Here is a 27,727-nt window from a genome sequence, read left to right as displayed (position 1 = left end):
GCGCGCTGCCTGGGGATGACGCGGCGCCTCTGCCGGCCGACGGACTGTTGCAGCCGACGCTGTTGTGGCTGGCGCGAGCGGATCGGCTGGTCGAAGCGATGAGCCGATTGCGAGCTCGCAGAATTGCCACAAGCGTAATGGGCGGGGGCAAGAAGGCCGCATCCATGCTCGCCCGCGCGCGGCCCCGGCGCCTCTCGACGACGGCGGCGGACGCCTGGCGCGCCCTCGCGGCCAAGGAGGCCGCGCGGTCCGGGAGGACCGTCGAGTCGCTGGCGTCGGAGACGCCCGAGGGCCTGCGCATCGAGCCCTGCTACCTCGGCCCCGAGGGGTCGAGCCCGCCGCCGCCCGGCGTCTTCCCCTTCACGCGCGGCGCCTACGCGACCATGTACAGCGCCAAGCCCTGGACCATCCGCCAGTACGCGGGCTTCTCGAGCGCGGAGGAGTCGAACGCGTTCTACCGCCGGAACGTCGCCGCCGGCCAGCAGGGCCTGTCCGTGGCCTTCGACCTGCCGACGCACCGGGGCTACGACAGCGACCACGAGCGCGCGGCGGGCGACGTCGGCCTCGCCGGCGTGCCCGTCGACTCCGTCGAGGACGTGAAGATCCTGTTCGACGGCATCGACCTCGGCAAGATGTCCGTGTCGATGACGATGAACGGCGCCGTGCTGCCGACGCTGGCCATGTACGTCGTCGCCGCCGAGGAGGCCGGCGTGGCGCCGGAGGAGCTCTCCGGCACGATCCAGAACGACATCCTCAAGGAGTTCATGGTCCGGAACACGTACATCTACCCGCCGGCGCCGTCCAGGGCAGCAAAAGGGTGATTCAACGTCGCTTCAACGTGAGTGTTCCGCGCGCGCGCGTTTCGGAGACAGCGCCCACGCTTCGAGAGCGCTCCGAGAGATGATCGCTCGTCCAAAAATCAGCCGAAACGAGCGGAAAACGGCCGAGAGAGGAGCCTTTGAAGTTGGGAATTTCGCACCCGTTTGCTGCCCAGGCGCCGTCGCTGCGCGCGATCCAGGACATCTTCGGCTTCACGGCGGGCCGCATGCCGCGCTTCAACTCCATCTCCGTGTCGGGCTACCACATGCAGGAGGCCGGCGCCGACGCGGCGCTGGAGCTCGCCTTCACGATCGCGGACGGGTTGGAGTACTTGAACTGCGCCGTCGAGGCGGGCATCGACGTCGACAAGGTCGCGCAGCGCCTGTCCTTCTTCTTCGCCATCGGCATGGACCACCACGTCGAGATCGCCAAGCTGCGGGCCGCGCGCACGTTGTGGGCCGAGTTGGTGAAGGAGCGCTTCTGGGGCGCCCACGTGACGTCGGAGCGGTCGCTGCTGCTGCGGACGCACTGCCAGACGTCGGGCTACTCGCTGACGGCCCAGGAGCCCCTCAACAACGTCGCGCGCACGGCCCTGGAGGCGCTCGCCGCCGTCCACGGCGGCGCCCAGTCGCTGCACACGAACGCGTTCGACGAGGCCATCGCGCTGCCCACGGAGCACTCGGCGCGCGTCGCGCGCGCGACGCAGCTCATGATCCAGGAGGAGACGGGCGTGACGCGCGTCGCCGACCCCTGGGGCGGGTCCTACTTCATGGAGGCCCTGACGTCCCAGCTCGCGGACAAGGCGCGCGAGATCATCGCGGACGTCGACGCGGCGGGGGGCATGCGCGCGATGGTCGAGTCCGGCGAGGCGAAGCGCCGCGTCGAGGACTCGGCGGCGAAGAAGCAGGCGCGCGTCGACGCGGGCGTCGACGTCGTCGTGGGCGTGAACAAGCACGTGAGCGGCGAGCCGGGCGAGGCCGTGGACGTGCTCCGCATCGACGACCAGAAGGCGCGGCGCGTCCAGGCCGCGCGCATCGCGGCGATGAAGGCGTCCCGGGACGACGACGCCGTGAAGCGCTGCCTGGAGAGGCTCCACGCGTCGGCGCTGCTCGAGGACGTGTCGACGGCGGCGCACGACGACCCGCGGAATCTCGTCGCGCTGTGCGTCGACGCCGCGCGCGCGCGGGCGACGCTCGGCGAGATCTCGGACGCGCTCCGCAGCGCCTGGGGCGAGCACGTCGCGTCCGGGGGTTTGGCCGTCGGGTCCTACGTCGGCGAGGCGCGGCGCTTCGGCTCCGAGGCCGGCGAGGCGTTCTCCGCGGCCGCGCGGCGCGGGGCAGCAAAAGAGAGCGAAATTCCCAACTTCAAAGCCTCATATCTCGGCCGTTTTCCACTCGTTTCGGCTGGTTTTTGGACGAGCGATCATCTCTCGGAACGGTCTCGAAGCGTGGATGCTTTTTCCGGAACGCGCGCGCGCGGAACACTCACGTTGAAGCGACGTTGAATCTCTCTTGTCCTGCCCAGGCGCGGCGCGTCGAGGCCTTCGAGGCGCTGGACGGGCGGCGGCCGCGGATCCTGGTCGCGAAGGTGGGCATGGACGGCCACGACCGCGGCGCCAACGTCGTCGCGGCGGGCTTCGCCGACCTGGGCTTCGACGTCGACGCCGGCCCGCTCTTCAACCTGCCGGAGGAGGTCGCGAATCAAGCCGTCGACGCGGACGTCCACGCCGTCGGCGTCTCGACGATGGCCGCGGGCCACAACACGCTCGTGCCCCGCGTCGTCGAGGCTTTGCGGGCCAAGGGCGCGGGCCACGTCGTCGTCGTCGTCGGCGGCGTCGTGCCGGACTGCGACCACGACCACCTCAAACGCCACGGCGTCGCCGCGATCTTCGGGCCGGGCACGCCCTTACCGGTCGCGGCCATGGACGTGCTCGACGCCGTCGAGGCGGCGGTCCTCAAGCGCCGCGCGCCCCGCGCCGAGTCCGCCTAGGCTGCACGTTATTCGGGCAGGGTCAACACCTCGTGGCCGTCGTCCGTGACGAGGACCGTGTGCTCGAACTGCGCCGCGCGACCGCCGTCCCGCCTGGGCAGCAAAAGGGTGATTCAACGTCGCTTCAACGTGAGTGTTCCGCGCGCGCGCGTTCCGAGAAAAGCATCCACGCTTCGAGACCGTTCCGAGAGATGATCGCTCGTCCAAAAATCAGCCGAAACGAGTGGAAAACGGCCGAGATAGGAGCCTTTGAAGTTGGGAATTTCGCACCCTTTTGCTGCCCTGCGTCCCGCGTGACGACGGTCCAGCCGTCGTCGGCGACGTAGAGCTCCGGCGACCGCTCCGTGAGCATGGGCTCGATGGTGAAGACGTGGCCCGGCACGAGCGTGAACGCGTCGCGGTTCCGGCAGTGCTGGACGAGCGGCGGCGCGTGGAAGACGCGGCCGATGCCGTGGCCGCAGTACTGGCGGACGACGCCGTAGTCCCGCGTCGCGGCGGCGTCGGCGCAGGCGTCGCCGATGGCCGTGAGGCAGGCGCCCGGTTTCACGGTGGCGAGGGCGTCGTCCAGGGCCCGCTGCGTCGTCGCGACGAGCGCGTTCGCCGCGTCGTCGGCGGCCCCGACGGCGACGGTGCCGCAGTTGTCGCCGAAGACGCCGCCCGCGTAGATGGACACGTCGAAGGACACGATGTCGCCCTCCTCTAGGATGCGCGAGTCGGGGATGCCGTGGCAGATGACCTCGTTGGGCGCCGCGCAGATGGACTTGGGGAAGCCCATGTAGTTGTACGGCGCGGGGTACGCGCCGGCGGCGACGATGGCCTCGTGCACCTCGGCGTCGATGGCGTCCGTCGACACGCCGGGCGCCGCGAGCGAGCAGGCGAAGTCGAGCATGCGCCGCGCGAGGCGGCCCGCGGCGCGCAGCGCATCGATGGTCTCGGCGTCGGCGACGGTCGCCGCCGGCGGGGCGGGCAGGACGAGGCCCGTGCTCGAATAGCTCGGCCGCTCTATACTTGCTGGTATGGCGCGCCACGGGGAAACGTGGCCTGCCGTCCAGCAGCGGATTGTTTGCCGCGGTGCGGTGCGAAGCCTGAGTGCAGCTCTCATCATGTCGCGATCGCTGCGGTAAATTTAGGTTGAATATTCAACGTGTGATGGAGCAGCCCCCCTGCCGGGTCGAGCATGGCCGCCGCGAGTGGCCTCTCGAGGGAGAACATGTTCATCGCCGAAATGGAGGTCCGCAACATCCCAACCAGTGCTCTCATTAAGTCAGCTGATGGCGGCGTTTGGGTCATGAACCATACACACGGTCATATGCCCATGTTTTACGCAGTGCAGAACGATTGGTGCGCAGCCATTGACTGGCTCCTCAAGAAAGGCGCGAGCGTCGAACTTTGTAGCCGCCCGCCCACCCCGTGCACGGCGCTGCAGATGGCCGCTATCCACGGCTGTCACCGCGCGGCACTCGTCCTTCTCGACGCGGGCGCGCAAATCGACTCTGTCGACCATGATGGGCGCACTGCGCTCCACTTCGCTGTCGGCCATTTTGGCGCTGGTGATGTTACTATGTGCAAGCTCTTACTGAGCCGCGGCGCGTCGCTCGACGCACGCACCAAAAGCGGCAGAGACCCCGAGGCCCGTGCGCGATACTTGGGGGCAAATACAACCACGGCCGACTTCCTCGCCGCCGTCCGCGCGGCGGGCGGCTGGCGCCCCCACGTCGCCGCGCAGCGGAAGCCCTACATCGACGCGCTCGTCGCGCTCCGCCGGGAGCTGCCCGCGGCGCGCCGCAGCGCGCCGACCGTGCCCGCGCACGCGCGCCTCTTCCTGGAGACGCCGGACGACGTCTTCTTGCGCGTCCTCGAATACTGGCGCACGCCGTACGGCTACTAGGCTTAATACGCCGTCACGTCGCCGTGGGGGTTCGAGGTGAAGTCCCAGGGCTTGAGGTGGCACGTGAGGAACTTCCGCGTCGCGTCCATCATCTTCGCCTGGGAGTCCTTGGACCAGGAGCCCATGCCGTGGGGCTCGCCCTCGAGGAAGAGGGTCTCGACGTCCGCGCCGGCCGCCGCCGCGCGGTCCGCGAAGCGCTTCGCCTGCGCGAAGGGCACGTCCGTGTCGCCCGCGCCGTGCACGAGCAGCAGCGGCAGCGCGAGCGCCTTCGGGTCCGGGCTCGCGCGCGCCGCGCGCTTGGCGACGGCGGGCTCGTAGACCCAGCCGTCCATGAGCCAGCGGTCGTAGTAGCGCACGTCCGTGCCCTTCTGCTGCGCGGCCCAGTCCGCGATGCCCGCGGACGCGACGGCGCACGAGAACGGCGAGTCGCGCGGCCGCGTCGCCGCGAGCAGCGCCAGGTAGCCGCCCCAGGAGTGGCCGGCGATGGCGACGCCCCGCTCGACGTCGACGCGGTAGCCGTCGCACCGTAAATGGCCGTCGCGCGCGTGGCGCCCCGCGGCGAGCGCGCCCTCGAGGTCCGCGACGCCGCAGCCGTCGCCGCGGACCGCGTCCATGTGGTCCAGCCCGAACGACGTCGACCCCTCAAAGTGGGGCACGAGCACGACGAAGCCCAGGTTCGCGAGCCAGTGGAAGAGCGGGAAGTACTCGAGCGCGTGGGCGCAGAAGGGGCCGCCGTGGGCCCAGACGACGGCCTGCACGGGCGCGTCCGACGGCTTCGCGGGCCAATACACTAAACAGTGGACGTCGCCGACGTAGAGCTCCTTCGGCGGGCGCACGTGCTCCTTCAGCGACAGCGGCATGGTCCAGGTCAGCCGCTTCGTCTTCGTGTCCGTCTCCAGGTAGAGGTCGCCCCACTCCGCCGGCGACCGCCCGAGGAAGAGCACCTCGCCGCCCGCGAGCGCGAGCGGCACCTCGCTTCCAAACTCGTCGCGGATCTCCACGGCGTCGAAGGAGAAGCGGCCGTCCGCGTAGGCGACGACGTGCGTCGACTCGGCGATGGACCGGTCGACGCCGACGCGCCGCGCCGTCAGCAGCACCGCGTCCTCGTCGCGCGCGAGCACCAAGTCTCTGGGAGCGACGGCCGGGCCGTAGGTCCGCGCGGCGAAGTCCCAGCGGTCGCCGTCGTCGGACGCCTTGACGCGGACCCACTGGTCGTGGCCCGGCGCGAGCGCGAAGACGCCGTGCAAGATCGCGTCGCGCTCGAGGCACGCGAGGTGCTCGCCCGCGAATTTCCGCGGATCCGCCGCGAACGTGTCCCAGTCCAGCGTCTGCACGAGGCACGCGAAGCCCCCGAAGCGCGCCACGAGGTGGCCGCTGCGCAGGTAGGCGAGCGCCGGCGCCGCGTACTCGACGCGGAGGTCGATGGCCAAGAGCCGCGTCGACGCGCCCTGGACCAAGACGACCTCGGCGATCATCGCGTTCGCCAAACGGTGCGTCACCGCGTACTCGCCGAAGAAGGACGCGAAGGAGCCGATGGAGCCGCCCTTGGACGCGACGAAGATCTCCGCGTCCTTCTTCTCCGCCGCGGCGTCGATCTCCGTGAGCCTTTCCAGGCCGTCCGCGCCTTTAACGACCGCGAGCAACGCCCAGCCGTCCGCGGTCGAGTGCCACCGCGGCGCGCCCCGGAACGCCTCGCCGGCCCGGGCCGCGCGCAGCGTCCGCAGCTTGCCCGTCGCCGTGGATCCGACGACCAGCGCGTCGTCGGCGACCGTCGCCCACTCCGCGGCGTCCGGACGGAACACCGCCCCGCAGCCGAGCTTGCGCTTCGCGAGCACGACGCCGCGCACCGCCGGTCGCCCGAAGAGGTCGTCGTCGCAGCGGAGCACGAGGTCGTCGCCCCAGCCCTTGCGCCGGTGCACGTAGGCCGCGACCCAGCCGTCCGTGCGCCCGGGCGGGCCGACGGCGGCGCCCGTGAAGTGGCAGCAGTACTCCTCCTTGAGCGCCTCGCCGACGGTGAGGCCGTCCATTTGTTCCCGCCGTGTGTGTGTCTGTGTGCGTCTGCGTGTGCGTCTGTGTGTGCGCGCGCGACGACGAACGATGCGCGCGGCGCGGCTGCGCTTGGAGCGGCAGCTTGGCCTGGCTGTGGCAATGTTTGAGCGAGCGAGCATGGATCGCGCTTGCTTGCTGGCGGCCCTCGCCTGCATCGCCGCGGCATGGGTGCCTCACCACAGCAGCATCGCTCGCAGCCGCATCGCGCGCAGCACCGGCGCTCGCTCTCGCTCCGCCACGGTCTCCGCCAGCGACGCGCAGCAATGGATCGACTTCACGACGCACCAGGCCAAGGGCGAGTGGCACTGCGCGCGGACGACCTACGACGCGAGCGGCGCGCTCGTCGGCGGCGACGAGTCTCTCGCGATCGTCTCCTTAAAACGAGACGGCGACTCTTGCGACCACGCGATGCGCGTGCCGACGACGGAGGTCGCGAGCAGCGGCTGCGACCGCTGCGCGTCGACGATGGAGTTCCGCGACATCGCGCTCGGCAGCTACTCCGAGGGCTCGCTCGGGCGCTTCGTCGCCGACGGCCGGGGATGCGTCGTCGGGCCCGCGGCGCTCCGGTCCGGCGGCGCGTCCGTCGAGGTCGCACTGGCCGACGGCGACCGGCGCGTCGCCGCGATCTGCAGCTACGCGCCGCGGTGGGGCGAGTCGCGCCGGGCGCCGGAGGCCCTCGGCCTCGCGCGGATCGTGGTCTCCCGCGAGGCCGCGCGCGGCGCCTTTCCCGAGGTCGACGACGATCTCTACGGCGAAGCGCCGCCGCCGGGGGCCTGGGGCGACGCCGGCGACGTCGCCGTCGACGCGCCGGGCGGCATCTCGCTCCGCGTGCCGGAGAAGATCGCCCCCGGCTCCGACGCGCGGGTCAAGCTCCGCTGGCGCGGGCGCGGCTGCGACGCCGCGATCTCTGCCCTCCCGCACCCGCCGAGGTTGGATTCCTTTACGAGCGACTAGAGCGCCCGCAGCCGCGGGTCCGAGCGCGCGCGCTTCGCCGGGCGGTTGTCGTCGGACCGCGTGAGCGAGGTCGCGGAGAGCGAGTCGGAGTCGGAGTCGGAGGACTCGGAGGACTCGGACTCGGAGGACTCGGACTCGGAGTCCGCGTAGGGGCTCGACGCGTCGGCGACGAGGAGGTTGAGGCCGCGGGCCGGCTGCGGGACCGAGTTCAGCTGGCTCGGGCCCCGGTGCGTGAAGCCGAACCGGTGGAAGAGCGCGAACATGTCCTTGCTCTGCGGGTACGCGTGGACGAAGTTGTTGTCGTGATGGGCCGCGTGCGCGCGGATCGCGGCGCCGAGGCGTCGCGCGTGGCCCCGGCCCCGCAGCGCCGGCGGCGTCACGATGGCCCAAAGGCCCAGGTGCCCGCAGGCGCAGCCCGGCCGGCCGTGCTTGCAGCTCGCGGACAGCAAAGCCACGGCGACCGGCTCGGGCTTCCGGCCCTCGCGGAGCGCGACGACGAGCGCCTGGAGCTGGCTGTCGCCGCGGATGCTCGCGACGTAACTGTCGACGATCTCGCGGTCCTTGTACCCGGCGGCGAGCACGTCGAGGAGCGGCCGCGCGGCGCCGGCCGCCGCGACGGAGTACGCGTAGCGGCCGTCGACGACGACGGACGTCCCCGCGGAGCCCTCGCCGGTGCTGATGCACACGGCGGCGCCGCGGGCGACGTAGCAGCCGCGGGTGAGCGTCGCCCCGCACGGCGCCCACACCGCGGCGTCGGCGCCGCGCGCGCGCTGCGACCGCCGCGCCGCGCGGCGGCCCGCGTGCGCGTCCACGGCGCCGAACGACGCGTACGTCGACAGCGCGCGCAGGTGCCGCTCCTTGGGCGGCGCCGGCGGCCGCTCGGGCGTCGTCGCGCGCAGCCGCCGCCCCGCCCCGCGCGAGTCGCGGCGCCGGGGCGTCGGCGGCGAGTCGCGGCGCGGCGGCGCCGCGCGCGGCGCCGCGCGCGGCCGCGGGGGCCTCGTCGCCAGCAGCGACTTCCGCGCGCCAGGCACGGCGAGCATCCGCGAGAGGAACGAGACGTACCGGCTGCCGTCGCTCGGCCACAGCCCGAGGTACAGCCCGAGGTACGCCTGCTCGATCTCGACGCTCTTGTACTTGCCGTACGATTCGCGCCGCAGCAGCGCCTGCGCCTCGGAGCGCGCCTCGTAGGTGGGCATGACGCGCGGATCCTCGGTCCAGTGGTGGCCGACGTCCCAGTTGGGGAACGTGCGCACGGTCGTTGTCGCGAGGCTCCGCGCCTCGACGGCCCCGACGAGCCGGTCCACGGCCGCGCGCGCGCCGTCGCGCGCCGCGGCGTCCGCGACGACGGGCGCCTCGGGGCTCGGCGCGGCCATGGATGCGACGACGGGCGCCTCGGGGCTCGGTGCGGCCATGGATGCGGCTCTGTGGTCTTGCCCCGACTCGGCTTCTCGGCGGCGGCAAAGAGAGCGCTTCTCGTGTGCAGAAGCATTCGCAGTCGAGAGGCCGACGTTGCCGCCGACGGGGCTGCGTCCAGCGCTGTTGGGCATCATCGGCAGCGCGCGCGGCCGCGCCGCGCAGCCCCAGCTCCGACGCACGTGACGACGCGTCGTCGCGCCGCTCCACGAGAAACATGAGCCGCCCCGGCACGGCGAACAGCGACGGGCGGCCCATCACGCCGTCGACGACGGAGGGCGGCAGCAGCCGGCCGGCGACGCCCAACTACGCGGGCAAGAAGAAGAATTCGCAGCTGCACAACATCGTCTACCGCGAGGACGCGCAGCCCCGGGAGATCCCCGAGGACGAGCTCGCGGAGCTCGCGGAGGCTTTTAAGATGTTCGACCAGGACGGAAACGGGACGATGAACAAGGAGGAGCTGGGCACGGTCATGCGGAGCCTGGGCCAGGAGATCACGCACGAGAACCTGGACCTCATCTTCGCGTCCGTGGACAACGACAAGTCGGGGTGCATCTGCTTCGACGAATTTTTAGTCCTGATGTCGCGGTTCATGCCGCCCGAGGGCAACACGGAGGACGAGCTCATGGCCGCGTTCCAGTACTTCGACAAGGGCAAGACGGGCACCTTCGGCCTCGACGAGATCGAGCAGGCGATCCACCAGCTCGGCATGGACATCACGCCCGCGCAGATGAAGAACATGCTCTCCTGCGCGGACACGGACCACGACGGCCAGATGACGTTCGGCGACTTCAAGCACATGTGGATCAAGGACGAGGAGGAGGAGCACGCCTTCATGGGCGGCCACCGGGCCGAGTCCCCGACGAAGCAGCGCTTCAAGGAGCCCGAGGTCGAGACCATACATTGATCCGGGTTCTGTCATAAATTTCGCGATCGCGCCGCGCAGAGAGGAGGCGACGTACGCGCGCGGTCGCGCAGCGGGGCGCGCCTCCCCCTCGCGCATGAGCGGAGCTCGCCTCGCCTTACGGTCCCTACTTGGACGACTGGTACGCGGAGCGGAGCATCTCGACGAAGATGAACATGGTGACCGTGTGGCCGCCGCAGCGGAGGTAGTAGGGCGGGAAGCCGTTCCAGAGCGCGAGGGGCCCCTGGGCGTTGGCCACGGACAGGATCGTCTGCGCCGTGGACCGGAAGGGCAGCACGCCGTTCGCGTCGGGCTTCTGGAAGGCCATGCGATTCTTCGCGGATTCGAAGGGCATGGTGATGAGCGAGTAGAGCAGGCCGGACGTCATGGACGCGGCGAAGACGTTGCCGTAGGTGCCCTTGGGGATGCCGAAGGAGTCGTCGTAGAACGCCTTGGCCTGGTCGAGCGTGCCGACCTGCGTGACCCCCACGAGCATCGCGCGCTGCACGAAGGGGGAGCAGCCGCGCCAGAAGGCGCCGACGCCCTCCTCGCGGGCGATGCGCGCCGCGGCGTCCAACGGCGACTTGTAGTTGCGCCGCTCCGCCTCCGGCAGCGTCGCGTCGTTCGACAGGCGGACGAGGCTCACCTCCGCCGGGCACGAGATCACCGCCGCGCACGCGCCGGACGCCAGCCCCGCGGCCAGGCGCTCGGCGACGCCGATCTCGCGCCGCGCGGCGATGGCGTCGCGGAACGTCTCGAAGAGGCCGAAGCGGCTCGTCGCGTAGAAGATCTGGCGGATGACGCCCGCGCCGATGCCGTCGTAGAAAGACGCGTAGCCGCGCTCCTTGCCCGTCTTCAGGAAGAAGGCCACGAAGCCCGTCGGCTGGTAGTTCGGCTGCGTCGACGCCAGGTTCATGCGCACGGCCGCCGTGTTGAAGGGGTGCACGCACATCCAGCCCATGATGCCGCCCAAGCCCGCCGTGGCGAACTTGACGTTCAGCGGCACGTCGTCCGTGGACGTTGGTTTCCTCGGCGCCGCGGCGGCCATGGTGTTTGCTGCGGTGCTCTTCACGAGTGCTGCGGCGCGCGCTGTTGCAGCGCTTGCAGGCCGACGACGACGACGGCGGTGGCGCCAAATGTGTGTCGCTGGCGAGCAGCTTCCACCTCAATGCGCACGTGCTGCCGCTAAGTTACCGCGCGCGTAACGCGCGCGGCGTCAGTCGGTCTGAGGCTTGGTGGGTTGCGGGCGCCGCGCGTGCGAACGCAGCCGGCAAAATCCGCACACTCGCAGGTTCCAGTTTCGCTCGGCGCGCGCGTAGGGCCGCGACGTCGCCGCGCCGCGGCTACGCCGCAGTAGATCGTGTCCACGGAATCGTCGGGCGCTGCGGCGGTATCGTCGCGCGTCTGTGGCCGGTTTTGATCGATGATGTTGGGGTCGCCGACGTGCGAACCGCAGCGCGTCGCGTGTGGGCCGGTGTGGCGTTCAAGCGTGACCGGGGGTCCTTTGAAAATCAGCCCTAACCGACGTAATGGAGCTGAATCGTCCAAACCCGCCGTTGGCCCCGCCGGCGCAGCCCATGGACGTGTCGAGCCCGCGGGCGGCGCAGCAGACGCAGCAGGCGACGAGCAGTACCTCGGCGGCGCGAACGCGGCGTCCAGATTCGCCGCCGCGGCTCAGAACGTCAGACGGAACACCGGACGCCGCGAGAGAATCGAGCCCCGCGGAACGCGCGCCCTCGCGCCGCCGTCGCACCAGCGCACGACCACCGAAACCCCCGTCGTGCCACAGGAGCGGCGCAAGCGCGAGGTGACGGAGAAGGCCGCGTCCGGCGACGGCGACGGGCCCCGCACGAAAGGCCCGTGGACGGAGGAGGAGGACGCGCGTCCCCCGGCGCCCCTCGCACGCGCACCACCCACACTCGTCTCCCCGCGCAGCAAAAGGTCATCGAGCTCGTGAAGCAGCACGGCGCGCGCAAGTGGTCGCAGATCGCGCAGCAGCTGCCGGGCCGCATCTCGAAGCAGTGCCGCGAGCGGTGGCACAACCACCTGAACCCGGAGATCAGCAAGGCGGCGTGGACCGAGGAGGAGGACCGGAAGATCCTGAGCAGCCACGCGAAGCTCGGCAACCGCTGGGCGGAGATCGCGAAGCTGCTGCCGGGCCGCACGGACAACGCGATCAAGAACCACTGGAACTCGTCGATCAAGCGCAAGTACGAGCGCTTCCTCGAGGACTCGCTGGAGAAGCTCGTCGTCGACGACGACAAGGCCCTGGCCGCGGCGAGGGAGGCCAAGGCCGCGCTCGACGCCGCGGGCGTGCCGCTCCGGGAGCCGACGGTCGAGGGCCCGATCGCGGACGACGCGTTCCTCGTCGCGCCGGCCAAGTACAAGGACATGCGCGGCGGCGACCACAGCAAGAAGGGCGACCTCAAGCCCGCGGGCGCGGCCCTCATCCGCCCCTTCTCCGAGGACGGCGGCATCGTGCCGCGGTTCCGCCTCGTCGGCGGCAATCTGGACGACGCGATCAAGGCCGTCTGCCAGGCGCCGAAGAAGCGCGCGTACGCGAAGCGCGCGCCCGGCGCGCCCGCGCCGCCGCGGCCGTCGGGCAAGCGCAAGACGGGCGCGGCCGGCGACGGGGACGGCGACGACGCGGCGTTCGCGCCGTCGTCGCGCGTGTCGTCGGCGGCGGACGCGGCGCCCGCGCGGCCGCGCGCGCCGCGGAGCCGCAAGTCGAAGACGGCGGCGCGCGAGAGCCTCGCGTCGGCGGCGCCCGTCGGGAGCCCGCGGCCCGGCGACGCGGCCCAGGCGCTGAGCCCGGGCTTCGGCGACTACGGCGCGGACAGCGTCATGCTGAGCCCGACGCAGCTCGAGAGCGCCGTGGGCCTCGACTTCCTGCCCGGCAGCGGCGACGCGAGCCGGCGGAGCTCCTACGGCTCCGAGAGCTCGTCGCTCGGCGGCTGCGACGGCGACGCGATCCTCGGCGCGACGGTCGAGGCGTCGGGCTTGGGGGTGGACCCGCTCATGGCGCGCGGCCGGCGGCCGCGGAGCCGGCGGCCGCGCCACTCGACGGGCCTGAGCCTGACCATGGCCGACGTCCAGCTGGGCCGCGTCTCCGGCGCCTTCGAGGGCCCGCGCGCGTTCTTCGGCGAGGCCGCGTTCGACGACGCGAGCCCGGCCGGCAGCGAGGCCGCGCGGAGCCTCGTGTCCATGTCGAGCCCCTTCCCCCACGGCCCGCGCGGCGCGCCGGCGTCGAGCCCGCCGGACAGGTCGCCCTTCGCCGGCGGGCTCGAGGACCTGGGGTCCGACCTCGCGTGGAGCCCGCCGCCGCCGTCGCGGAGCCGGAGCCACCGGGACCTCGAAAGCGCCCTCGACGACGCGCGGCGCCCGTCCGTCGGTTCCGCGCCGAGCTCGGCGCGGCGAAAGAGCCGGCCCTTCGACACGCCCGTCCAGGACCGGCTCTCGGTCCACGGGAGCGGCGACCGGTCCGCGTCGGGGCTCTCGCCGCTCTGCACCGACGACGCGTTCCACTCGCTCCTGCCGTCCATGACTAATGACGCCGCCGTGCCCGACGCGCCGCCCCTGGAGCACGACTTCCCGCCGCCGCCGCCGCGGCGCACGACGCCCACGCGGCCCGGCGCTACGGAGGCGCGCGCGTTCGCGACGCCGTCGTCGGCGCTCAAGCGCCGCGGCGCGCCGACGGCCGGCGACACCATGCCCCTGCCCGAGGCGGCCTTCGGCTCGTCGGCGCGCCGCGCCGACGACTTCGTCGCGCCGCCGCCGCCGCCCTCCGGCGGCGGCCGCCGCGGCAGCCTCGACGGCCTCCTCGAGCGCGCGCTCGCGTCGCCGGCCAAGCTGCCCACGGAGCCGTCCTTCAAGAAGACGCGGACGGTCCTCGACGACGAGAACGCCGCCGAGAACGGCGCCGCGCCCATGAGCAACGACTAGGCGCGCGCGCCGCTCCCCCCCTCACCATCGCCCCCGGCCGCGAACCGCTTCCGCGGCCCGGCGCGCCCCTTTCCCGCGAGCGATCGCGCGAGGGGCCGCCCGTCCATAACCCGCTCCCCCCGCTCATCTCCTTAGTTCGACGGCTCGTACGGCTCCAGCTTCGCGGCGCACTTGCCGCAGACGTACTTCTTGACGTCGAGGGAGTTCGAGTGGCGGCCGATCGTGAAGTCGCAGGCCGCGCGGTCGCTGCAGCGCCAGTTGAACTTGTAGTTGATGGCGTAGCTGTGGCGCGTCGTGATGCGGAGGTCGTCGAAGGCGTCCATGAAGCGGGCGGCCCAGCGCTTGAACCTGGGCAGGACAAGAGTGCGAAATTCCCAACTTCAAAGGCTCCTAGGTCGGCCGGTTTCCACTCGTTTCGGCTGATTTTTGGACGAGCGATCATCTCTCGGAACGGTCTCGAAGCGTGGATGCTTTTTCCAGAACGCGCGCGCGCGGAACACTCACGTTGAAGCGACGTTGAATCACCCTTTTGCTGCCCTGGCTTGAACGGCGCGCCGTGCGGCGGTTTGCTCACGCCGTCGACGACCCACGCCGCCGCGTGGCAGAGCTCGTGGGCGAGCGTGTTCTTCATCTTCTCCTCGCTGTCGCAGACGTGCGTCGACATCTCGATGACCGCCTTCTTGACCCAGGGCGCGTCCTTGCGGTCTCGCTTCTGGCTCATGCGCGTCAGGCCCGACGTCGTCCGCAGCCGCTTGCTCCAGACGCACTCGACGGACCCCGCGAGGCGGCCGCCGACGACGGCCGCGTCGTAGGCGTCGAAGGTCGACTGGAGGAGCAGGCCGCGCCGCCGCGCGAAGGACCTGGCCACCGCGCGCGGCGTCGCCGCGGACAGGTCCGGCGGGCCCTCGGGCGTCGACGGCGCGCGCGGCTGCTTTTGCTTCTTCTTCTTGGTCGTCGACCGCGGCGACGGCGTCCCGTTCGTCAGGTCCACGAGCACCTTCGACTCCGGCTTCGGGGGCGTCGACTCGGCCTTGGGCGGCGGCGACGCCGTCAGGTCCAGCACCGAGTCGTCGTCGGACGCGGCCTCGGACGCGACGAAGGACTCGTCGTCGTCGTCCTCCGCCTCGGGCTCGTCGTCGTCCTCGGACGCGAGCCAGGAGTCGCCGTCGCCGTCGTCGGACGCGACGCCCGGGGACGCGCCGTCCGCGAGCGCCTCGACGCGCGACCACGCGTCGCCGTCGAGGCCGCCCTTGCGCGCGGAGGCGGGCGTCCGCGCCGGCGCCGCTGTCGTGCCGCGCGTCGGCCGCCGGGCGACGGGCGACCGCGCCGGAGCATCGATGGCGAGGTTGCCGAAGAGGGCGTCGAAGTCGTCGTCGTCGTCGGACGACACGGCGAACGTCGCCTTGCGCAGGCGGCTCTTCCCGGGGATCAATGCGGCCATGCTGCGCGTATGAGTGAAGCCTCGCGCCCCACGGATGAGATAGAGGAGCGCCAGCGCCGCCAGCGCGTCACGGATCGATGCCAACAGCGGTGGCGCCGAGGAGCCAACGATGAAACCGTGCTGCAACCACCGCACGCGTCCCAAGTTGAACTGCGAAAATCGAGCAAGCTCCAATTACGCCGCCGCGCACGGCGCGAACGCGGCGAATTGGACGACGTCGACGTCGCCGACGGCCTTCGTGATGGTCAACCGGAGCTCGACCGCGGCGCCCTGCAGCGGCGCGGCGAACACGTCGATGCGCTTGTGGCCGACGGCGGTGCCGTTGGAGACCTGGGCCCAGGTCTTGCCGCCGTCCGCCGTGGCGTCGACGACGTAGCTCCGCACGCGCTGGCCCTTGGCCAGGTCCTCCTGGACGACGACGCGGTCGACGGCGCGCCCCGCGGGGATCTTCAGCGAAACCGTCGTCGCGTTGGGAGCCGCGGTGGCGTTGACGGGCGCGTCGTAGCAGCTTTGGATCCAGTCGCCGAACTCCGCCGCGCGCGCGACCTGGTCCGCGGGGATCGTGCCGTTCTTGTCCGTGGCGAAGCCGAGCTCGAGCACGCAGTTGTTGCCGACCGTGGCGTGGTACACGGCGATCATCTCCGCCAGCGACCGCACGCCCATGCCCGGGACCCAGAACCAGGTGTGCGGCGTCATGAGGATGGTGTCGCAGCCCGTCGGCACGAACTGGGGGTCGTCGGGCAGCCCCTGGTTCGTGGCCCCCGTGGACCAGATGCCCTTCGAGGGCAGCCCCGACTCGTCGCCGACCCACTTGACCGCGTTGGGCGACACGCCGAGGCCCCCGAAGGCCGGCACGTCGGGGATGAGCTCGTCGACGAGCGCCTTCAACCCCGCGGCCGCCGCGGGCCGATTCGGCACGCCGCCGTCGAACCAGACCTCCGAAGCGCCGCCGACGCCGTAGCGCGTCCAAAGCTCGCGGAGTTGCCGTAAGCAGAGGTCGTCGTATTCCTCCTGCGTCAGGGCGACCATGCCCTTTTCGAACGTCGCGTTCGACCGGACAACGCCGTGGTTCGCGACGACGTTCGCGTAGTAGTTGTAGGTCAGCGAGTAGTAGTAGCCCGGCGCGATGCCTTTGGCCTCGAAGGCGTCCTTGAACGCGCCGACGACGTCCACGCCGATACCGCCCGGCGCTCCGACGTCGTAGCCGTAGGGCTTTCCGTCGGGCAGCGTCGTGTTCGTGGGCCAGAGCAGGAAGCCGCAGACGTGCTTCGTGTCCATCCACGCGCCCCTGGCGCCGAAGCTCGCGACGACGTCGGCCCACTGGGACACGTCGAACTCGGGGCCCGGCTGGAAGGTCGACGGCCGGCTCGTCATGGCGCCCGTGTTCCAGTTGTCCGGGCCGCACCACTGCGTGCCCGTAAACGAATTCATCTGGAACCCGACCGTCGCCACGAGCTCCATGCGCTGGTACCTATGTTTCATACGCGTAAGGGGTGCCAGGACGATTCATGACTTACGCGAGCTGGGGCGCCGTCGGTAGCGGCACGTCAGCGAGGGCCGCGGCGCCGGCGATGAGCATCCAGAGCCGCGCCATCGTCGAGAGGCTGCCGGCGATTGAGAACCTCGTCGGAACATCGATGCTGCCCTGCAACCTGGCTAATAATGTCCCCGCCCCCCCCCCGCGCAACACCACCATCGAGGCCAACGCCTCAAACGGGGGGGCAGCGTGGGGAACGCCTCGACGCGCCGCACCATGCCCCGCGAGTACTACAGCGGCGCCGACGCGGCGACGTCGCGGGGCCGCGGCATGGAGCCGGGCATCTTCGTTCGGAACCGCATCCGCGAGGAGCTCAAGGGCTCGATCAACTCCTGGGCGCACCGCGACGGCCCGGAGCTGTCGCTGCCGAAGCTCGACCTCGACAGCTTCTTCGCGGACAACGCGGAGATCCGGCGCCTGCGCGAGAAGGCCATGTTCGACCAGATGCTGCGCTTCGACCCCGACGCGCCTACCAAAAAATCGCCCGCGCCGAGCCCCTACCTCGAGCGGCCCCGGTCCGCGACGTGGGAGCGGCGGCGCCCGAAGAGCGCCAAGGCGCCGGCCGTGAGCCGGAGCGAGCCGCGGCTCAAGAAGCCGCCGCCGACGCCGGACCCGAAGAAGCCGCGGCCTTTTGTGGTGGCGGCGCACGTCGACCGCACGCGGGAGCTGAAAGAGGCGGCGATCCGCGCGGAGGTCGAGGCGCGGCGCGCGCGGCTCCAGGACGTCGAGAACCTCGTCAACGGGCCGGCGTCCGACGCCGTCGCCGTCATCGAGAAGACCGTGGCGGAGCAGGCGCTCGAGGACGCGGAGCGCGCGCGGCGCGCGCTCGCGCGGAAGAAGCGGCGGCTCGAGAAACTCGAGAACGAGCTCCTGGCGAAGCACCGCGCGGCGAAGCTCGCGGAGCAGGCCGCCGAGGCGGCGAAGCTCGAGGCGGAGCAGGCCGCGGCGCTGCGGCGGCGCGAGTACGTCAAGTGGCGCGACGCGCCCGCGCGCGTCGTCCGGGAACGGCCGCGGTCCGCGCCCGGCGGACGCGCGGCGGGCCCCGACGGCCGGCCCCAGTGGCACGTCGGGCAGGCGCTCGTCAAGGCGCCGCCGTCGCGGCGCCTGGACCGGCCGCCGTCGCCCAGTAAGGCCATGGCGGCGACGTCCGAGGAGGTCATGAAGCGCCTCAAGGGGCCCGACCCCGTGCCGCTGGCCATCGACGCGCGGATCCTGCCGGAGCCCTGCCACTGCGCGCCCTGCCACGACATCACGGGCGAGGAGCTCGTCGGCGCCATGCAGCGCGTGCGCGGCGCGCCCGTGGCCATCCCGAGGAAGCCGCGCGCGTCGCTCGACGTCGAGTGGGCGACGCAGGGGAGCCGCCTGGCCAGGGCGACGACGGCCGACGGCAAGGCCGTGGCGAAGACGTGGGCGGGGCTCGCCGAGGCGCTGAAGCTCGAGGTGCCGAAGCTGCCCCACCTCCGCGTGCTCGGCTTCGACTTCGACATGGAGTTCCGCGGCGACGCGTCCGTCGACGCGGAGACGGACGCGGGCGACGTCCAGAAGCTCCACCTCTTCGTCGACGACATCCCGGACAGCGTCTTCTGCGCGGCCCTGATCATCGAGCCCGCGGGCTGCCGGCCCAAGGAGCTGCTGGGCAGGGTCTTCGCGAAGGTGTCCTCGGGCGCGGCGCAGGGCGACGGCGAGCTCGTCCTGTCCGAGGAGGTCTTCGACGCGACGGCCCAGGACAGCGAGGGCTGCGGCGTTTTGGTAGGCGCCCTCTTCCGGAAGCGCGGCGAGGGCGCGCGGTCCTGGGCCTACAAGCACCTCTTCGCGCCCCTACCGGGGCGGACGGCCGTCGACCGTTTGGCGACGTGCTGCCACGTGCTCGCGGACCACGGCGTCCAGCCCTACGTGCTCGTCCACGTCCACCACTGCTTCAACTGCGCGTCCCACTGCATGTCGACGAAACACGTGCCGGGCTCCTACGAGGCGAAATTCGCGGAGATCCGCGCGAAGTTGGAGGCGACGCTGCCGCACACGCTCGTCGCCGCGAACCACACGCCGCCGACGCTCGGCGCCTTCGAGGTCAAGGGCCTGGCGTATCGCTCCGACGAGATGCACATCCTGCACTCGAAGCTCGGCAGCGACGTCTTCCCGCGGCCCGACGACGTCATGGCGCGGCTCGTCGCGGCGTGCCCGCCGAAGCCCAAGCGCGAGCTCTTCGACGGCGGGCGGCGCGTCCTCCGCGTCCAGGCCCGCGAGTGGCGGGGCCCGCGCCTCGCGAGGTGCCCCGAGGGCGTCGCGCTCGTGCTGCTGCGCGCGTCGCGCGGCGGCTGCGCTAGGTACCGGCGCCGCAACGACGACGGCAAAATGACGGGCGAGCGCGAGCCCGCGCCCCTCGTGCAGCCGTCGCTGACCCAGTCCTCCGCCGGCGCCGCGCGCGTCGCCGCCAAGGCGAAGCGCAACATCGAGCACAACGCCCAGTCGCCGGGCTACTCGGCCGTCGTCGCCTGGGGCAAGCAGGACGTCGCGCGGTGGCTGCGGGCGCACGGCGTCAAGCCCGACGACGTCGGCGGCTTCATGGCGCGCGCGAAGCTCGAGCGGGGGCCCGACTTGCTGCGGCTCGACGACGACGAGCTGCGGCGCCTCGGCGTGACGTTCAAGCTGCACCGCCGCGCGATGGTCGAGTCGCTCGACCGGCTCCGCGCCGAGTGCGCGCCGCCGGGCGGCGTCGTCGAGGAGAAGTCGAGCGTCCAGGGCTCCTTCCGCAAGGCCTGGGACCGCGTCTCCGCGCACCAGGACCTGGACAACGACCGGCAGCACGCCTGGGAGCGCGTGTCCGGCTTGGCCGTGACGACGGACGAAGACGGCGTCGCCTGTTTCGACGTCGAGGCCTGCGGCACCTACATGGTCGCCCACATCCCCTTGGTCGGGTCTCACCTGCGGAGCGAGCAGATGAAGCAGTTCCTGACGGAGGAGGAGGCCGCGAAGCCCCTGGTGGCCGACCGCCTCACCCCTACCTACTACGCGCACTGCGGCCCGGCCGTGCGCCTCGACAACGCGGCGCCCGAGCGGCCCTACGCCATCGAGCTCGAGCCCAAGCTCCACACCTGGGTCTTCTCGCTGAAGGCGCGGTCGAAGGCGAACATGAAGGGCAAGTTCGACGACGACGAGCAGCTCAAGGCGGAGGCGAAGCCCGACGACCTGGGCAAGTTCAACCCCGACGACGCGGGCCACATCCACGTGAGCACCTACGAGGCGCGCGAGGCCAAGTACGAGAACACGATCACGTCCGCGGGCGGGCTACTCAACGTCGCCGTCGCGAAGAACAAGCTCCTGCGGAACTGGAAGCGCGCCAAGACCTGGGGCCCGGGGTCGAAGGACGACGGCGCGGAGTCGCTCGAGGGCATCCCGCTGATCCTCGTGACGCGCCGGCGGCGCACGCGCTACGTCGCGAAGACGGACAAGGACGGCGTCGCGACCGTGCGGATTCCCACCGACGATTATATATTGACGGCGGGCATGGTCCCGATCCGCGCGTCGAACGAGGACGACGACCCGGCGACGTCCGTGAGCCGCTGCGACGTCTCCCTCTACAAGGCGCGCAAGGTCGCCATGCTGTACTACGAGCGGGCCCACCTGCGCCTGCAGGAGGCGATGATGCGCGCCGTGCGGCGGCGGCGCCTCGCGCGCCACATCGACTACTCCATCGCGCGCATCAACGTGCAGATGCACCGCTGGCTCCGGCGCACGCGCCTGCGCAAGGCCCGGGCCATCGCGATCGAGGCGGCCGCGCGGGCCAAGTTCGGCCGGGACCGCGTGAAGCGCATGCACGCCGGGGCGACGCCGCTCCAGGCGCTCGCGCGGCGGAACCGCGGCGCCGCGGTCGCCGCGGAGCTCCGCGATCGCGTCGCCGCCAACTTCCCGCGGTTCTGCGAGGCCTACGGCAAGCGCCTGGCGACGGCGGGCATCAAGAAGGCGAGCCGCGGCGTCTACGTCGCCAAGCTCAACGACGTCGCGGCGGCCGTCGTCCTCGCGGCCGTCCGGGACGACGAGCTCGAGGCCGAGCGGCAGAAGATCCGCGACATGCAGGCGCGCGTCCAGCACCACCGCGACGAGAAGGCGAAGAAGCAGGCCGTCATGCGCGTGGCCGCGGAGCGCCACGAGCACCGGCGGAAGACGCGCGCGGTCGTCAAGATGTGCCGCTTCTTCCGCGGCGGCTTCGGCGGCAAGAAGAAGGCGCCGCCCGAGCCCGACGCGAGCGACGGCTACTTCGACGAGGCGTAAGGTGAAGATGTAAAGGGCCCGTCCTCCCCTTACGACGGCGCGCGGGCTCGTAGGTCGGGAGGCGCCCTACGTGGGCAGCAGCGACTTCTTGCGCCACTTCCACCATCGGGACGGCGAGAAGTCGAGCGTGTTCTCCTTCTCCTCGCCGGCGATTTTCCGGTAGACGCGGAGCGGGAGCGCGGCCCAGCGCGCCATGCTCGGGTCGACGATCCAGCCGGCGCAGAGCGAAAAGTCCAACGCGCACGCCGCCGGCGTCCAGCGGCACACGAGCACGTAGCGCCGGCAGAAGTGGGGCGGCATGATGCACCAGATGGCGAAGTAGACGATGGCCATGGCCATGGCGATGACGACGAACATGGCCATGGGCTGGTACGTGATGATGAGCAAGATCTCGTCGAGGAGCTCCATCTCCGGCGCCTTCGGCGGCTCGGGCTCCGGCGGCAGCTCCTCGCCCTCGACGTCCGTGTTCTCGCTCCCGACGTTGCGCCGCCGCATGGCCGGTGGCGGCGGCGGCGCGACACCCGGAAGAAGAGGCTGCCCACCTCGAGGCTGAAGCGTTGAAGCGTCGATGCACCTCACATTGCAGCTATTCAGGTCGGAGCGCGATGAGCCCAGTCTGGCCGCTGCGCTGAGTCGCTACCTACTAGTAAGCACACCATGGCCGACGACGCGGACACGCCGCGCCAGTCCGCGGAGGCGCCCTTCGCGCGGAGCGACGTCTGGAGCGCCGAGAAGCTTCGCGCGATGATTCCGCGCTACGCGCGCCCGGAAGCGCCGCGCTTCGCCGCCGACGTGCTCAAGCACGCCAAGGCGCTGCGCACGAGCGTGCGCATCGCGCGCGAGGGCGTCGTCCACGGCCGCGGCCTCGTGGCGACGCGCGACCTGCGGAGGGGCGACGTCCTCATCGACGCGACGGCGCTCTACGTCGCCGGGCGTCCGCCGCGCGACGAGGACGACTCCTACGTCGACACGGGCGACGGCTACTTCCAGCTGCGGCCCTGGGGCGGCGCGAGCCCGTCGCCGCCCTGCGCGGCCTTCTACTTTGTCAACGAGGCGCGCGGCGCGACGCCGCCGTCCGTCAGTTGGAAGATCAAGCACTTCGACCGCCCGATGCTGTGCTTGCGCGTCGACGCGGACGTGAAGGCCGGGGCGGAGCTCCTGGCCGTCTACAACAACGACGAGGACGAGGAGGCGTCCGCGGCGACGGAGGAGGAGGAGGTTCCGCCGAGCATCGACCTCACGGGCGACGACGCGGAAGCGGAAGCGGACGCGGACGCGCCGGCCGTCGTCGACCTCACGGGGGACGACGAGCCGGACGGCGTCGATGTGACCGTGGGCGAGCCGAAGCCGCCGCGGCCGCAGCCGAGCCGCATGGGCCTCTTCTCGCGGACGTGGCCGCGCGACGCCGACGCGGCGCCGCGCTTCTTCGTCGCGGATCAGACGCTCGAGGTCCTCGTCGACGAGTCCGTCGTCGCCCGGGGCGAGCTGCGGACCGCCTACACGCGCTGCAAGGTCGACTACGGCGGCAAGACCTTCGCCTTCCGGCGCGGCGCGGGCGACGACGTCCGCGGGGGGCTCTTTCCCATCGTCTTTTTGCCCGAGGACGACGAGGGCGAGTCCGGGAGCCTCTGGGCCGTGCGCGTCGAGGACATCTACCGCGCGACCGACGGCTCGCGGATGATCGCCTTCTCCTACCTCTACTCGGCGGCGGCGCTCGAGGCCGCGGGCGCCGCGGCGCCGCGGGACATGGACCGCGACTTCGAGTTCGTCGAAGGCGACGCCGTCTACGCGACGCCCCTGGAGATGTTCCGCGGGTGCGTCCACGTGGCGACGGCGAAGCGCAAGAAGCGGGCCGCGGGCTTCTTCCGGGAGCGGTTCTACGACGAGGCGACGAAGACGGTCCGCGACGAGTACGACAAAGCCGCGGCCGCCGCGGGCCCCCGGGGCTCCGAGGCCGCGAAGCGCCGGTCCCGCGCGAGGATGGCCGTGCGCGACGATGACGCGTATCGGTCCGCCGTGCGGGACGTCGTCGACGAGTACCGGTCCGCGCGCGCGGCCCGGGAAGCCGCGCGGCCCGCGGAAGCCGCGCGGCCCGCGCGGCGCGCCGACGCGCCGAAGCGGAGCCGGCCGGCGGCGCCCCAGGCGCCCAAGGCGAAGCCCGCGATCGTCGTGCCGAAGAAGCGGGCCAAGACCGCGCAGCCGCTGCTCTCGTCGATCCTCGCGTCCGTGACGACGACCGCGCCGGCGCCCGCGCCGCGCCGGCCGCGGAGCCCGACGCCCGAGCCGGAGAGCCCGCCGAGCCCCGGCCGGCGCGCGCGCGAGAAGCGGCTGCCCCGCGGCGTCCGGTCGGCGCAGGCGCTCCGGAGGGAGCTCGACCGCGACGACCCGCCCCACGACCCGCGGCGCGAGGCGTCGCGGGCGCCGGCGCCGGCGCCGGCCTACGACCCGCGGCGCGAGGCGCCGCGGGTGCCGAGGCGCGAGGTCCCGCGGGCGCCGGCCTACGACCCGAGGCCGGCCTACGACCCGCGCCCGGCGCCGCGGGACGAGCGGCGCGAGGCGTCGCGGGCGCCGGCCTACGACCCGAGGCCGGCCTACGACCCGCGGCCGGCGCCGCGGGACGAGCGGCGCGAGGCGTCGCGGGCGCCGGCCCACGACCCGAGGCCGGCCTACGACCCGCGGCCGGCGCCGCGCGAGCCGAGGGCGGCGGCGCGGCCCTTCTTCCGCCAGCCGCGGTCGCCGTCGCCGAGCCCCAGCCGCGGCGGCTTCGCGCAGGGCAACGGGTCCCGCGAGAACCGAGGGCATCGCCGGCGGTCGCGGTCGCCGAGCCCCAGCCGCGGCGGCTTCGCGCAGGGCAACGGGTCCCGCGAGAACCGAGGGCATCGCCGGCGGTCGCGGTCGCCGAGCCCCAGCCGCGGCGGCTTCGCGCAGGGCAACGGGTCCCGCGAGAACCGAGGGCATCGCCGCCCCGCCGCCGAAACCCCGTGCCGCTTCTTCGCCACCGCGGCCGGCTGCCGCGACGGGTCGAGGTGCCGCTTCAGCCACCGGTCGTCGGTCACCGACGCCGACTACTCGCTTTTGTAAGCCTCGGCCGCGGAGCATTCCGAAGGGTCTTGAATTCAAGGTTTACACCGCCGTGGGAGGCGCTCGCCGCGGGCGCCGCGGCCCTCGTCGACTGGGACCCGTCGCCCGCGATGGCGGCCCTCTACGACGGCCTGCCCGTGGTCCGCGTGCGGGACTGGCGCGGCGTGACGCCGGCCTTCCTCGAGGGCGAGCTCGCCCGGATCCGCGCCGCGGACGCCCGGGGGGACCTGGACCTGCGGAAGCTCTACCTGCCCTACTGGATCGCGCGCTTCACGGAGACGCTGGTTGACGCCGCGGCCGAGGGCTAAGGTTGACATCGATGTTGATGGGAAAATGTTTCCAAGCCTGTGGCTCTCGAAGCTCGAGCTCGTGACGTCGAAAGGACCGTCCGCGCCGCCTGTTTGTCACCCTGCGCGCGCGAAACCTCCGTCGCTGCTGGTGCCGCGCGCCGCCGCGCGATGGCAACATACAAGGGCAAGACCTACGGGCGCGAACCGGAGGCGAGCGAGGAGTACCTGCCGCTGCGGCCGCCCGAGTGGATCCCCGACGCGTCCGCGCCGGCGTGCATGGCGGCGACGGACCTGGGCGTGGCCTGCGGGCGGCCCTTCGACGCGTTCCTCGAGTGGCGCCACCACTGCCGCTTCTGCGGGCGCGTCGTCTGCGGGGCCTGCAGCCGGCGGAAGATGCTGCTGCCCGGCGAGCGGTGGGCGCCGTACGCGGAGGCGGACTTCGACTTTTCCGAGCCCCGGCGCGTGTGCAACTACTGCTGCGAGACGCTCAAGCCCTTCCAGAAGCGCTGGGCCCAGCGCGTCGCGCGGAGCCACCGGCCGGCCATGGGCACGGAGGACGAGACGCTCCGCTACATGAACATCCCGCTCCCTTTCTATGAGTCGGACGCGCTCGAGCAGGAGGTGCAGAAGGCGGCGTTCTCGCTGAAGAATTTGACGGAGGGGCTGAACTACTGGAGCGGCGACGAGGCCTACGTGCACCGGGCGCTGCACGGCGCGCGCGGCGTGCTCTTCGTGACGACGCTCAAGGCGGCGTTCATCGGCGGCATCTCCTTCGGGAGCGGCCTCGTCGTCGCGCGGCGCGACGACGGCACCTGGAGCCCGCCCTGCGCCGTCGGGACCTACGGGCTGACCTTCGGGGCCGTCGTCGGGGCCGAGGTCACGGACTCGGTCACGGCGCTGGGCGACGTCGCGTTGGCGGAGCTCTGCGACGAGGCCGCGGCCAAGGTGAGTTTAGGCGGCGCGGCGTCGCTGGCTTTAGGTCCCCTGGGCCGCACGGGCGAGGCGGCGACCCTCGTGTCGGAGACGGGCCGCACGGCGCAGCAGGCGTCCTACAGCCACAGCCGCGGCTTCTTCGGCGGCGTCACCGTCGACGGCGCGTACGTGACGGTGCGCCGCGACGTGAACCACGCGTTCTACGGCGAGTCCGTGTCGGCCGACCGGCTGTTGCGGGACACGTCCATCCCCCAGCCCAACGGCGCCGCCGAGCTCTACGCGCAGCTCCACAAGTACATCGCCGTGAACCACGACTACGTCGTCAACGGCGCGCCCGCGGCGCGCGACAGGTCGCCGGGCCGGCTCCGCGCGTCGAGCCTCGAGGACGACGCGGACCTGAGCGACCACGTGCGCGCGCCGGCGCCGGCGGCCCGGAGCGACCCCTTCGCGGCGACCTTCGACAACGGGCCCCGACATACCGCGTTCGCCGCCGCCGCGCCCGCGTACGCGACGTCGAACCCCTTCGCCGCCGCCGACGACGACCAGGTCGCCTGGGGCGAGGAGAAGGACGCCGTCGACATCTAGGGCGAGGGGCGGGGGGATCTTACTTCACTTCCATATTATCCAGGGTCCGATGAGGAACGAAATGAGGTAACTCATGAGGTGCCCGTCAGAGAGGACCCGGAATTGCGTGGTGGTCTTTGCGCCGATGACGCCGAGTTTCACCCAGAGCCTCCATTTATACAGAAAGAAGCGCAAGAAGAGCTTGTTCAGTTCGAATGAAGCGAAGCGTCGCGCGCACCGGATCGCGGCATGATCGTCGTAGACCGCGCCGCGCGTGAGTAGGAACCTTGTTAAGGCAATGTCGTCGTTGTGGCATGACAAGAAGAGCGCCGAAATATCATCATTCTGGGGATGCCGCTGATTTATTTCCGCGCCGCGATCCAAAAGGAGCCGGACCATTCCGATGCCACGATCTGCGCTGTTTGATCTGTACTGGCACGCGAACATCAGCGGTGAAAGATATTTGTTATCAACCATGTTTACCTTGGCACCAGAGTCGAGGAGCGCTTCTACAATTTCAGTAGAATTCAATCGAATCGCGACATAAAGCAGTTCGAGCGAACCACTCGCAGAACCGCGCGGCGCCCCGAAGCCGCGGAGCCCGAACTCGCGGTCGATGGAAGCGCCGCGCGAGAGCAGAAGTTGGACCGTCTCGATGTGGCCTCCCGCACACGCGCAGAACAGCGATGTCGCAGCCTCCGTGGCCCCGGCGTCGACTTCCTCCTGGCGCGGGCCGACTTCCTCGGGCACACCGTCGACGCAGGCGCCTCGGTCAAGCAGAAGCTCCGCGATCTCGACACAGCCCGCGTGGCACGCCGTGCTGAGTGCGCTCCTAGCTGAAAATACTGCATCGACAGATGCGCCCCCCCAGAGGGCGCGAAGCGCCTCAAAATAGTTGCTATGACTAGCGGCGAGGCACAAAGTTGCGTCAATTCCGAACAGCTGTCGCGTCAATGCCCAACTTTCCCTGTCGCCCGGAATGAAAGGCTCGACACGACGCTCTGCCATGGCTTCGAAGCGTTCAAATCGCCCTTTGTCGTCGCTCTGGACGGTGCGGCGCGGCAGGTATTGTCACGTCCAGGCGAGCGGTCCACCGATCGATCTGCCGCAAGCGTCCAACGGCGTCGACAACAGCCCGCGCTTACCCCCTGAGATCCGTCATTTAGGCGGCCTCGGCGGCGTCGCCGCGGCGGCGGCGGCGAGGAGCGCGACGAGGGCCGTCTTGCCGCGGCGGTCGGCGATGGCCAACGGTGATTCCGGGGCGAGGTTCGTCTTGCGGCGGAGGACGCCCGGCCTCAGGACGGGCGGTGCCGGGTCCGCGCCGCCGCGGAGGAGCGTGTTCGCGACCGCCAAACTTTCGTCGTCGTCGTCCCGGAGGGCGACCCAGGCGAGGGGCGGCCGGCCCCAGCGGTCGAGCCAGTTGGCGCACGCGGCCGCGCCGTCGCGCCGGAGGAGCGCGCGCGCCGCCGCCGCGGAGCCGGAACGCGCGGCCGCGTGGAGCGCGGACTGCTCGGCCCGGTCGCGGAGCGCGAGGGGCGCGCCGGCGTCGAGGAGGACGTCGACGCAGGCCGCGTGGCCCGCGCCCAGGCCCGCGGCGGCGCGGTGGAGCGGCGCCCGCCCGAGCTCGTCGACGGCCGTCGGCCGCGCGCCGGAG

General features: G+C 71.7%; 6 protein-coding genes across 6 annotated transcripts; 4 read left to right on the top strand and 2 right to left on the bottom strand.

Moving 5' to 3' along the window:
• Nucleotides 1–164: 164 nt before the first annotated feature.
• On the top strand, nt 165–2,808 carry MCM1 (hypothetical protein; the record flags this gene model as incomplete). The annotated part of the gene is made up of 5 exons (XM_009038860.1): nt 165–799; nt 844; nt 995–2,089; nt 2,166–2,204; nt 2,344–2,808. The coding sequence occupies 5 exons, from the start codon at nt 165–167 to the stop codon at nt 2,806–2,808; spliced, it is 2,235 nt and encodes a 744-aa protein (XP_009037108.1).
• Nucleotides 2,804–3,915, bottom strand: AURANDRAFT_60085 (hypothetical protein; the record flags this gene model as incomplete). Its single annotated transcript, XM_009038674.1, has 2 exons — nt 2,804–2,901; nt 3,102–3,915. The coding sequence occupies 2 exons, from the start codon at nt 3,908–3,910 to the stop codon at nt 2,817–2,819; spliced, it is 894 nt and encodes a 297-aa protein (XP_009036922.1).
• Nucleotides 3,916–9,329: 5,414 nt separating this feature from the next.
• On the top strand, nt 9,330–10,019 carry AURANDRAFT_26147 (hypothetical protein; the record flags this gene model as incomplete). The annotated part of the gene is made up of 1 exon (XM_009038861.1): nt 9,330–10,019. The coding sequence occupies one exon, from the start codon at nt 9,330–9,332 to the stop codon at nt 10,017–10,019; it is 690 nt and encodes a 229-aa protein (XP_009037109.1).
• A 124-nt stretch (nt 10,020–10,143) lies between these two features.
• AURANDRAFT_26521 (hypothetical protein) lies at nt 10,144–11,064 on the bottom strand (the record flags this gene model as incomplete). The annotated part of the gene is made up of 1 exon (XM_009038673.1): nt 10,144–11,064. The coding sequence occupies one exon, from the start codon at nt 11,062–11,064 to the stop codon at nt 10,144–10,146; it is 921 nt and encodes a 306-aa protein (XP_009036921.1).
• Nucleotides 11,065–11,951: 887 nt separating this feature from the next.
• Nucleotides 11,952–12,233, top strand: AURANDRAFT_26333 (hypothetical protein; the record flags this gene model as incomplete). Its single annotated transcript, XM_009038862.1, has 1 exon — nt 11,952–12,233. A coding segment is annotated over one exon (282 nt), but the record flags the coding sequence as incomplete, so codon positions are not given.
• A 12,416-nt stretch (nt 12,234–24,649) lies between these two features.
• AURANDRAFT_37506 (hypothetical protein) lies at nt 24,650–26,131 on the top strand (the record flags this gene model as incomplete). Its single annotated transcript, XM_009038863.1, has 1 exon — nt 24,650–26,131. The coding sequence occupies one exon, from the start codon at nt 24,745–24,747 to the stop codon at nt 26,092–26,094; it is 1,350 nt and encodes a 449-aa protein (XP_009037111.1).
• Nucleotides 26,132–27,727: the final 1,596 nt, after the last annotated feature.

Source organism: Aureococcus anophagefferens, assembly GCF_000186865.1.
Source record: "Aureococcus anophagefferens unplaced genomic scaffold AURANscaffold_9, whole genome shotgun sequence".
In the NCBI taxonomy this organism is placed as follows: domain Eukaryota; class Pelagophyceae; order Pelagomonadales; family Pelagomonadaceae; genus Aureococcus; species Aureococcus anophagefferens.
Note: the sequence above shows the minus strand (reverse complement) of the source record. Positions and strands in the feature narration are given on the sequence as shown.